The sequence below is a fragment of the Oncorhynchus nerka genome, linkage group LG6 (genome assembly GCF_034236695.1).
Source record: "Oncorhynchus nerka isolate Pitt River linkage group LG6, Oner_Uvic_2.0, whole genome shotgun sequence".
Lineage (NCBI taxonomy): Eukaryota > Metazoa > Chordata > Actinopteri > Salmoniformes > Salmonidae > Oncorhynchus > Oncorhynchus nerka.
The window spans coordinates 22872310-22884386 of record NC_088401.1 but is presented as its reverse complement, the minus strand read 5'-3'; the positions used below and the strand labels follow the sequence as shown (position 1 = coordinate 22884386).

Sequence of the window (12077 nt, the reverse complement as noted above, 5' to 3'; positions counted from 1 at the left end):
CATGGGTCCTCATGTACAGTGCTTCCCGAAAGTATTCCCCTTGACTTTTCCCCCATTGTAATGTTTTGTCACTGGCCTCCACACAATACCCCATAATGTCAAAGTGGATTTTTTTTTAAATATACCCAATTAATACAAATTTTAAAGCTGAAAAGTCTTCAGTCAATAAGTATTCAACCCCTTTGCTTAACAAGTCACATAATACGTTTGCATGGACTCACTCTGTGTGCAATAATAGTATTTAACATGCTTTTTTGAATGGCTACCTCATCTCTGTACCCCACACATACAATTATCTGCCGAGCAGTGAATTATAAACACAGATTCAACCACAAAGACAAGGGAAGTTTTCCAGTGACTCGCAAAGAAGAGCACCTATAGGTAGATAGGTAAAAAACAGACATTGAATATCCCTTTGAGCATGGTGAAGTTATTAGTTACACGTTGGATGGTGTATCAACACATCCAGTCACTACAAAGATACAGGCGTCCTTCCTAACTCAGTTGCCGGAAAGAAGGAAAACATTCAAGGATTTTACCATGAGGCCAATGGTGACTTTAAAACAGTTACAGAGTTGACTGTGATAGGATAAAACTGAGGATGAATCAACAACATTACAGTTACTCCACAATACTAACCTAATTGACAGAGTGAAAAGAAGGAAGCCTGTACAAAATAAAAATATTCCAAAACATGCATCATATTTGCAAGCAAATTAACTTTGTTTGGGGCAAATCCAATACAACACATTACTGAGTACCATTCCATATTTTCAAGCATAGTAGTGGCTGCATAATGTTATGAGTATGCTTGTAATTGTTAAGGACTGGGGAGTTTTTTAGGATAAAAAATAAATGAAATGGAGCTAAACACAGGCAAAAACCTGGTTCAGTCTGCTTTCCACCAGACACTGGGAGATGAATTTACCTTTCAGCAGGACAATAACCTAAAACACAAGGCCAAATCTACACGGGAGTTGCTTACCAAGAAGACAGTGAATGTTGTGGCAGAGTTACAGTTTTAAATCTACTTGAAAATCTATGGTAAGACCCGAAAATGGTTGTCTAGCAATGATCAACAACCAATCTGACAGAGCTTGAAGAATTTTGAAAATAATAATTGGCAAATGTTGCACAATCCAGGTGTGGAAAGCTCTTAGAGAATTACCCAGAAAGACTCACATCTGTAATCACTGCCAAAGGTGCTTTTACAAAGTATTGACTCAGGGGTGTGAATGAGACACACTATGTATACAAAGTATGTGGACACCCCTTCAAATTAGTGGATTTGGCTATTTCAGCCACACCCGTTGCTGACAGGAGTATAAAATTGAGCACACGGCCATGCAATCTCCACAGACAAACATTGGCAGTAGAATGGCCTTACTGAAGAGCTCAGTGACATTCAACGTCCTAGGAATGCCACCTTTCCCGACAAGTCAGTTCGTCAAATTTCTGCCTTGCTAAAGCTGCCCCGGTCAACTGTAAGTGCTGTTATAGTGAAGTGTAAACCACACAAGCTCACAGAACGGGACCGCCGAGTGCTGAATCGCGTAGCTTGTTAAATTCGTCTGTAGCTTGTAAAAATCATCTGTCCTCGGTTGCAACACTCACTACCGAGTTCAAACTGCCTCTGGAAGCAACGTCAGCACAATAACTGTTCATCGGGAGCTTCATGAAATGGGTGTCCATGGCCGAGCAGCTGCACACAAGCCTAAGATCACCATGCGCAATGCCAAGCGTCGGCTGGAGTGGTGTAAAGCTTGCCGCCATTGGACTCTGGAGCAGTGGAAACACATTCTCTGGATGTGATGAATCACGCTTCACAATCTGGCAGTCCAACAGACGAATCAGGGTTTGGCGGATGCCAGGACAATGCTACATGCCCCAATGCATAGTGCCGACTGTAAAGTTTTGTGGAGGAGGAATAATGGTCCGAGGCTGTGTTTTTTTAACGCTACAGCATACAATGACATTCTAGACAATTCTGTGTTTCCAACTTTGTGGCAACAGTTTGGGGGAAGGTCCTTTCCTGTTTCAGCATGACAATGCCCTCGTGCACAAAGCGATGTCATACAGAAATGGTTTGTCCAGATTGATGTGGAAGAACATGACTGGCCTGCACAGAGCCCTGACATCAACCCCATCAAACACTTTTGGGATGAATTGGAACACCAACTGCGAGCCAGGCCTAATCGCCCATCAGCGCTCAACACCCGACCTCACTAATGCTCTTGTGACTGAATGGAAGCAAGTCCCTGCAACAATGTTCCAACATCTAGTGGAAAGCCTTCCCCAGAAGAGTGGAGGCTGTTATAGCAGCAAAGGGGGACCAACTCCATAATAATGCCCATGATTTTGGAATGAGATGTTCGACGAGCAGGTATCCACATACTTTTGGTCATGTAGTATATTTCTGTATTTTATTTTCAATGCATTTGCAAAAATATCTCTAAAAACATGTTTTCAGTTTTTCATTGTGTTATTGTGTGTAGATAGGTGAGAAAGAACATATATTGAATGATCTATTTTTAATTCAGGCTGTCACACAACAAAATGTGTGACGGAGTCGTGCCTGGCCATGCAGCCGTGGGTGAACAGGGAGCAGGAGGGGACTGAGCACGCACCCCTGAGGGGAGGGGGGGGGGGTATGAAATCTTACTGAAGGCACTGTAGCTGCCCCAGCCAAACTACAGTGCTAGTGCTGCCTCCTCTAGCTCTGAAACCCTGATGAACCTTAACCTAAGGAACTCCATGCTTCTTTCAACAGAGAGGTAACAGCCCAAGCTGTTGAGTTTATAAAATGGCCTCCTTTATGTTGTCAACTTGATAGTTTACACTCAACAGAGCTGGACTGTCTTTAAACAGAAAAAAAGCATTAAAGGTTTGCGAATTAGTCTACATACAGTATTCCATCAAAATGAAAGATGATGCATTGGAATATACTGTATTGCCGTGGGTGACATTACATAATTTTCACCTAAATCACATGTAGCCTAGGTGTCACTCTTTCCGCTTTAGCCAACTTATTTAGTTGAATACACAACAGGGTCAGGTACGAAGGTTAAATCCCACACTATTCGGATCCAGTAACAACAGTAACAACACCTATCACCTTTTTGGCTGTTTAACTGAGTTCTACCTGGAACCAAACATGTTTATCTTATGGGGACAGCCACAGAACCATTTTGGAACCCTTTTTTCCAAGAGTGTAGAAGATAGAGGAATTGTTAGGCTGCTGTAATGTCCCAATACACGGGATGTTCCACCAATTCGGTGCCTTTTGAGAATTGAATGTTGTAACATTTTGGGGGAATTTCACCTTATTTTTTCATTCTGTCATAAAGAGCACATGTTCAACTTTATAAAAACCTAGTTTTCCCCTTTCAAGAGGTCAAATAAAAAAAATACCATAGTAATTGCCTATTAAGTGCCAAATTAAGTTACCCTGTTAATAACAGGATTGACGATAATGACAAGTAAATAATAATCTTCAGAAATGACTTTGTCTAAGCAACAAAATAACTAGGGCTTTACAATGATAATAATAATGCATTACATTTCTAAGGCACTTTTTTTATAGAATTTCAAAGCACTTCAAGAGCAAAGAACAATCAAGAAATATATCATGACAGGTCAACCAATAGAGGCCAAGTCTTTGAAAGCTGCGTCCCACAAAGATAGAGAAGGTCAGTTCATGGCTTGAGCGGAGAGAGCTGGTCAGAGTATGGTAGATGATGGTGATGGAGTCTGCTGATGATCTTATATGATAGTGATAATATAATGACATGATAATGATAATGATAGTGAAAACGTACAGACATTTTTGGGTTAAGTGGGTTCAAAAATTCCTAGAAGTGACAGAGAGTGCATGGAGGGACATGTCAAAATGCAGAAGTTTTGCACTTTCGTAAGTCTTTCTTCATTTAATGAATTCTCCATGTGGTCTATATTAAAGTGTACTTCATTTATTATAACAGGCTTTTCATGTTAAAATACCAAAGGGACGTACTGTACAAGGCACTCTTTTCATGGAACGACCCACATAGCTCCATGATTTGTCTCATTTGATTTATTTTGTGTATTATGGTGGAGCGCCGCCATTTTGTCCTTCTTACGCAACCCAGAAATGTGTGAAATGCGGCCATGTAAATATGGCCTCTTCAACTATGCTCCAGTGACAGTACTCCTGCTCCATCCCAGGATAGTTTTTCAATTTTGGGGAAGCACAGAAACATGTAGTGTTCTTACTATTGGCATGGAGACTGTAACAGTGGTGTGGAAATGGAATAGCATACTACTACATGCCTTTATTGGGCATAACTATACTATATTTAAGCAATAAGGCCAGATAGGGTGTGGTATATGGCCAATATACCACTGCAAAGAGCTGTTCTTAGGCACAATGCAATGTGGAGTGCCTGGATACAGCCCATGCGGGTCTATATTGGCCATATACAACAAAACCCTCCAGTGCCTTATAGCTATTATAGACTGGTTACCAACGTAATTATAGGAGTAAAAATAAATGGTTTGTCATACCTGTGGTATACTTAAGCTATAAGGCCCTTAGCCGTGGTATATTGGCCATATACCACAAACCCTTGAGGTGCTTTATTGCTATTTTAAACTGGTTACCAAAGTAATTAGAGCATTAAATATACATGTTTTGTCATACGCGTGGTATACAGTCTGATATACCACGCTGTCAGCACATCAGTATTCAGGGCTCAAACCACCCAGTTTATAATGTCTGATATACCATGGCTGTCAGCCAATCAGCATTCATGGCTGGAACCACCCGGCTTATAACTCCCCTTTTGGGCCTTCCAGGGAGCACATGCTGCCATGTCCAAGTAGTCTTTTTTGGGGCCACATCTAGCAAACAAACAGTGACTCATGAAGCCTACTGTGAGTATCACATGATTGGTAATAAATCATTGTGTCACTAAGAGCCTGCGGTAATGGCGGGATCAGAGTAGGGCTGTTGTGGTGACCATATTACCGCTGCACCGGGGGTCACGGTGGGTCACCGGGGGTCATGAAGGCAGTCAAATTCCACATGACCGTTTAGTCACGGTAATTAGGCTTCTCCAAGCTCTGATGCTGCTGTTCATTGGTAGTCTACCAACCTTGCTAACTGCCTGGTACTCAGCACTCTATTGTACCTCTAACCACTCTGACATCAATGCAAATGTATTCAAGAATCTAATCAAACACTTCATGAGAGCTCATGTTGCGCAACATTTCTATAGGCTATGCAAATGAGGAAGAAACTGAGTGATGGCCGTTAATAAAAAGAGGAGGATCCCATGAGCTTTCTATAGGCTAGGCCTACTATATTTATTGCTCAACTTTCTTAATATTAAGCACATTGCTTATATTTACAACAGGAGTATAGACTGCCTGGCTGGCATGAAAATATACCACAGGGTTTCTTTTTCATTTTATTAAGTGAATAGATGACGTGTATTTTTACACTGCCCCTGTTTCGATACAGCTGCATGATAATGGCCCATTCTAAATCATAACAAATGTCACACATATATTATTTAGTGTATGTAAAGACAAAATGAAATCAAGAATAGTCTGATGGGTGACAATATTAGCCTATCACTTATACATTATCACTTATGAATGATGCCCAGCATAAGAAACAGCCTTTTTTTGTGACTTGGGGAAGATATTTTTTACCATAAAAATGCACCTTTATAACAAAAGCATTACATGCATAATAACATTCTAAGCTAAACGTTCTGATCTGTTGCGTCCAGCCACATTTTTTTGATGCTATTGGTGGTATTAATTTGGGATCGGTTTGGGATATTTATTTATCACACAAAATAGAATAGGTCAACTTTTGTACTATGGGGGATAGTAGATTGACATAGGCTAGTGCTTTTGCTGGTCGTTAGACCTACTCATCTTGTTGGCTGACGAAAAGTAAATGTGGACAGTTCATCCAATATCTTCAATATGCACCTCGGAGCAGAGCAGTTGCGTCCCCGATGTGTCTGTCTTAACTTGTAGCCTGTGAGAAAGACCCGATCACGTGATGGAGAGCTGTGTGAGTGAGAGACACTTCGGATTGCGCAGCACGCTCAGGGAGAAGGGCACAACGCAGCACTCCAGCCTCTAAAGCATGGATTTATTTAGGGTGCATTACGGCCACAAAGGGGATGCCGCTGTGAAATTCAAGGCATTATCAAGTGCTTGTCAAATTGTGAATGAGAGACTATTGGAGTGTGTACAGCCTGTGCAACAAAAACTAAGTTGAGCTCATGCCTCACTTAAAAAAAAAAATCATCATTAGAGTTTCATTTTGCAGCCTTACAATGTATGAAAAAATCTAAACATATAGCCCAACGTTTGTAGAACAACTAAAGTTAGATTAATAACTCTAAATTAAGCATATAGGAGTACCTATTTCCTTGTTAACCACTCAACACAGTGCGCTCTCCCTCAAATCATTTGGAGAAAATCTTTATATTTTATTTTATTTCATTCAGTTTAGTTCAATTGTTTTCTTTATACTATAAAATAATATAAAATAAGCCAATCTTATAAGCAAATCTTGTCTGCTAATTGAACTAGTGTAGCCCACAGCCATTTGGCATAGCCACATCAGGACCTAACATAAGGACAGCTCAGAGTATGCTATTCTGTTATTCTGAAATAGACTACATTTTCTTCATATCATCCTTCTTTAGACCTGTCTAAAATAAGTAATGGATTTATTGTGTGGAAGCCAGGAGATGCTAGATGTGTTTATGTTAATTAACAGTCAATTACCGTGAGACCGACAGTTATTTGCTTGACAATCATCGGCTGACGAAATTTCATGACCGCCACAGCCCTAGATCAGAGTCCTGGTTGCGTCCAAGGAACACAAATGGATTTCCATGGTGATGTACCCAAACCATTAGGCTTGTCACACCCTGATCTGTTTCACCTGTCTTTGTGCTTGTCTCCACCCCCCTAAAGGTGTCACCTATCTTCCCTATTATCCCCAGTGTATTTATACCTGTGTTCTCTGTCTGTTGCCAGTTTGTTTTGTTCGTCAAGCCTACCAGCGTTTTCCCCTCTGCTCCTGTCTGTTTCTAGTTCCTGTTTTCTAGTTTTCCCAGTTTTGACCATTCTGCCCGCCCTGACCCTGACCCTGAGCCTGAGCCTGCCTGCCGTTCTGTACCTTGTCACACCACCCTGGATTATTGACCTCTGCCTGCCCTGACCCCGAGACTGCCTGCCATTCTGTACTTTTTGGACTCTGATCTGGATTACTGACCTCTGCCTGCCCTTGACCTGTCGTTTTGCCTGTCCCCTGTTCTAGTAACACACTTTTGTTACTTCGACCCTGTCTGCATCTGGGTCTTCTCCTGAAACGGCTTGCATTTTGTATATTATTAAGTCACCTTATATAAAGCCCCTGTGTAAGACTACCCACAACCCACTCCCCTGTGTTTACTAGCGTTATGAGGTATTACACTGAAAGGGATAGAAGGTTTCAGCCTCTATTGTAGTCCACATTATTAAAGGAGTTATGGTGCAATGGTTGTTTCTATGGATACTGTGCTCCCTGTGTAGTCAAATGAACATGTACATATAGTAATATGATACCCCATACACAAGTCAGACTGTATTCAGTAAAAACCTATCAGTGTCGGCATTCAGGAAACACCTTTAAACACAAACCTAAAAACACTAACAACTAAATGACTTCCCACCACAACTAGTCAATAGGTGTGTAAAAATGGATGCATCATTAAAGAGCGTGATCCCCTAATCAAATCTTGGTTCAAAACATGTGTCAACGTTCACAAGACCTTCAGTAATGATCTTCACGCTCGAACATGAACATGTCAAAAGCTTTTTGGAACAACCCCCGACAGCGCTGACCCTTTCAATGTACACTCAGCTACTGCTGACTGTTTCAGTGTACACTCAGTCATTTGCCATGATTGTCTCGGAGACATCACGTGATTGGTCGAAGTTACCTCAGACCGTCTGAGGGAGTTGATTAGTTGCGACCAAATTTAATTCGGGTAGTCAGTCATCATCAAATTAACCAGAGTCCATTTAGTGTCTGAGACGCCTTTTCAAATCTCTGCTGACACAGGACATTCAATTTAATGCGCCATTACCCGTTCAAATGTCACTTAATTGTTTAATGTTTTATATCAAATGGCCTCCACTTGAAGCCGAAAGCCAACTGTTTGGGGTAGCCCAGTGTAAATGTTTAGATTCAGGCTTGCAGTGAGACTGAGTCAAACCCTCTACTAATGTAAGCTGTTAAAAATATACAAATGTTTAGGCTGGATTGCAACGTTATCCCCACCATCATGGCACATTATTATACACATTTGAAATTTGATAGAAACATATTAATTCAACCTGTTTGACGTGTTTCTGTCTCTGTATTGATTTCCACATACAAAATAAACAGATTGTCAGGTCAAGTTGCCCATCTTGTTTTTTTTCTCTCCAAACATTACATTAAATAATATTCCTTAAATGTGCTTGCTTATACTTGTATTTTCTTGGTCACATGTATCACTAGTAATACATTACTAGTGCATGTAAATTGTAAGCTGTATGCTTTTTCATGCTGCTACCTCTTGGTGCCACTCCCTTAAAAATACAATGCATTTCTTTGAAGCATGATGTAATACAGTACAACACATTCCGTTTTATTTGAGTAAAGATGTTCTGAAGCAAACATAATGGTGTCCTGTCTCCTTACCGACATTTGGCGTCAGAAGTGGGATCTAAAACCACCGCTTAGCAACACAATCTCAATGGGACTCACCTGACAGTAATGTAACAATAAAGTCAAATAAACTTACCATCAGGGAAGCAGTTGTCAGGATCCATGGTCTCTTCGGCCATCTCTGAATACTCATCCTCTTCCTCCCCTGGCTTCCTCAGATCCACTGTGCTGCCCTCGGATAGGCTGATGTCATCCTTCACCTGAGGATAACAACCAATCAGAGCCATGCTTGATGAAAATAGTTATTATCAGGTGATTGATGACTGGTGTATTGCTATATTGGTGATTTGTTGACAAGAGAAGGGTCTGGTAGATATGGATCTGGTAGATATGGAGAGAGTCATTCAGTCTTTTTCTCCATTTATGAGAAACATTCAGAAGGTTATAATTCTCCCAGTAATAACTACTTCTGTTTTGGTGCATATAAAGCCTGGGCACAAAGTCTCATCTAGAACCTAACCTGGTATTACCTTTGTGGCATTTACCATATTGTAACTTACAGCACATCTTAATCTTTTGCTTGGAAAGCTATAATCTGCAGCGTTAGTTTCAATCTAATCTGGCAAAATCAAATCAAGCTATCAGCGATCTGGACTGATATTATAGCATGATAGACAGAAGAGGTGTAGTCGGCTGGATATTTAGACAGAATACAGGCAAGCTCCCTGAAACTCTTTAGATGGGTATTCAGTGTGATATTTCTTTCTCCACACATACAGTATACTGTGTCAAGCTAAAGGTTACAGTATTCACCTTTTACAGTAAGCACTAAGGAAATACATTGCCAAGCTACTTGAAGACACACTTCAGTAACCCTGCTTAATAATATGCCATCCATTTGACATTGTGTGTCTGTTATGTAATAAGTGTCGGGTGTATGTAATCAGGATGATGTGACAGAATATCCTACCCAGGATATTCTGTCTGGTTTCTGGCTCTAGCTCTTCCTTCCTGTTGTTGACGCCCTGCAGGCTAACACGTGATCACACTTCGGGTCCTGTCATGGTGGGGCTCATATTGCTATGAGCTCCATATGTGCGTGTCCGTATGCACACCCACACACGCACTCACGCACACACACACACACACACGCACGCACACACACGCACGCACACACGCACGCACGCACGCACGCAAGCACACACACACACACACACACCACCCCTCAGGGTCACTGCCCCGACACCGACTCCCCTCTCACCACCCAGCCCCCTCAGGGTCACTGTCCCGACACCGACTCCCCTCTCACCACCCAGCCCCCTCAGGGGCTCAGTCCTGACACCGACTCCCCTCTCACTACCCAGCCTCCTCAGGGTCACTGTCCCGACACCGACTCCCCTCTCACCACTCACCACTCAGCCCCCTCAGGGGCACAGTCCCGACACCGACTCCCCTCTCACCACCCAGCCCCCTCAGGGGCTCAGTCCTGACACCGACTCCCCTCTCACTACCCAGCCTCCTCAGGGTCACTGTCCCGACACCGACTCCCCTCTCACCACTCAGCCCCCTCAGGGGCACAGTCCCGACACCGACTCCCCTCTCACCACCCAGCCCCCTCAGGGGCACAGTCCCGACACCAACTCCCTTAATGTTTTGTATAGTCAGTGTATATCTATATATTTTCTATGATATACTTTTGTTACCTTGGACATGGAAAAATGCTGCATCCACTTTTGAACTAAATATTTACACTGGGACACTGTGGACTGTTTCCAGGGTAACTGTAGTGTCTGTGCTGCAGGTGAGGTGACAACACCAGAGTCAAGAAGACAGTCAGGCATAAACACAGAGTAAAGTGTGGGTAGAGGAAGTTCCAGGGTGACAAAAGTCAGCTTTGGGCATAATGAACCCTCAACGTTAAATCATTATTTAATGCATATCCTTCATGTCCATGGCCATGTGGCATTTAAAGGGTTGGTGCACCCCAAAACAGAAGTATGACTGATGTTTTCAGACTTGTAAAGTGGGCTAAAGTGAAGGTCAATCCATACCTTTATTAATCTATTCTCTAAAGTCATTTGGAATTTTGGAATTCTCTATGCATTCCCTCCAACCTCAAGAATGCTATCATTGGAGAGCACAGCTCAGAGAGAGAGGGATTACTTAACAGTACAGTAGATCCTCTTAACTGTTCATCACCAATACAGTCATACAGCCATTCTCTGCAGACAATACAGTCATACAGCCATTCTCTGCAGACAATACAGCGAGGGGGCCCTTCAACAAACAACCTTTACTCCAATTTCACTTTTACATTCTCTTGGCTTTAGAGGATCAGTATTCTATTACCACTGTCAATAAACCCGAGAACAACGACATCAACCTAAAACCAATACAGTCATTGTCCTGGTCAACTTCATGATTATGAAGCTTTCTTTTGCTCTTCCTTCTAGATACACAGATAAACCTTTTATGTCATCTCATGTCATCTGTTGAGTTTTACTGGTTATACCATACCCATGTCCGGCTTGTAACAACACATCATCCGATGTACATTACTGCTCCGCCTGTCGAGCGGGCATCCCATGAGCCTTTGTGTTTTACAGGCCCATCGTGCTCAGCTTAGGGGGTGACAGGGGAGTTGGTATGTCTGGTATACCTGAACCAATAACACTGGTTGTACACTACGCCCATGGTCCCAATAGACAAATACACCTACATACACACACACACCAATCACATTCCCACCCAAAACTTATAGTTCTGACATACTGTTTACTATTACTATTATTATTATAATAAGTATTATTATCACCATTTGTATTATAATTTGTATTATCATTTTGTTTTTATCATTATCATTATCATTTTTTATTATTATCATGATTGACATTATCATTATTATCATTTTTTATTATTAGCATTATTATTATTATCTTATCATTTGTATTATTATCATTATTATTGTCATTGTCATTATTATCATTAATATCATTTTTATTATTAGCATTAGCATTATTATTATAATAATTATAATTATCATTATCATTATTATTGTTTATCGTGCTACCAGTCACTTTCTCCAAATCCCTGCCTACATGTACATCCCTGCACATTGTACATTTGCTACTGGCACTGACCCTGTACATAGCTTACATTCTTATGATATTCTAGTTCTCTCTCTTATGTCTTATCTTTATGTTGTTTTTGTCATACTATTTTAATATTGAATACTTGCAAGTTAAGCATTTCAGTATATTTGTGCATGTGACAAATAAAACTTGAAACTATCACAAATACCAGGTGCATTGTCCCCCACATAACATACCTATAAATCTCTCTCTCTCTCTCTCTCTCTCTCTCTCTCTCT

At 41.3% G+C, this 12077-nt stretch overlaps 1 protein-coding gene across 1 annotated transcript in view; it reads right to left on the bottom strand.

Moving 5' to 3' along the window:
* scn5lab (sodium channel, voltage gated, type V-like, alpha b) overlaps nt 1-12077 on the bottom strand; it is a 208287-nt gene that overhangs the window by 25021 nt on the left and 171189 nt on the right. Inside the window, 1 exon segment of the mRNA XM_065019402.1 lies at nt 8844-8967. Coding sequence (XP_064875474.1) covers nt 8844-8967 — 124 coding nt within the window.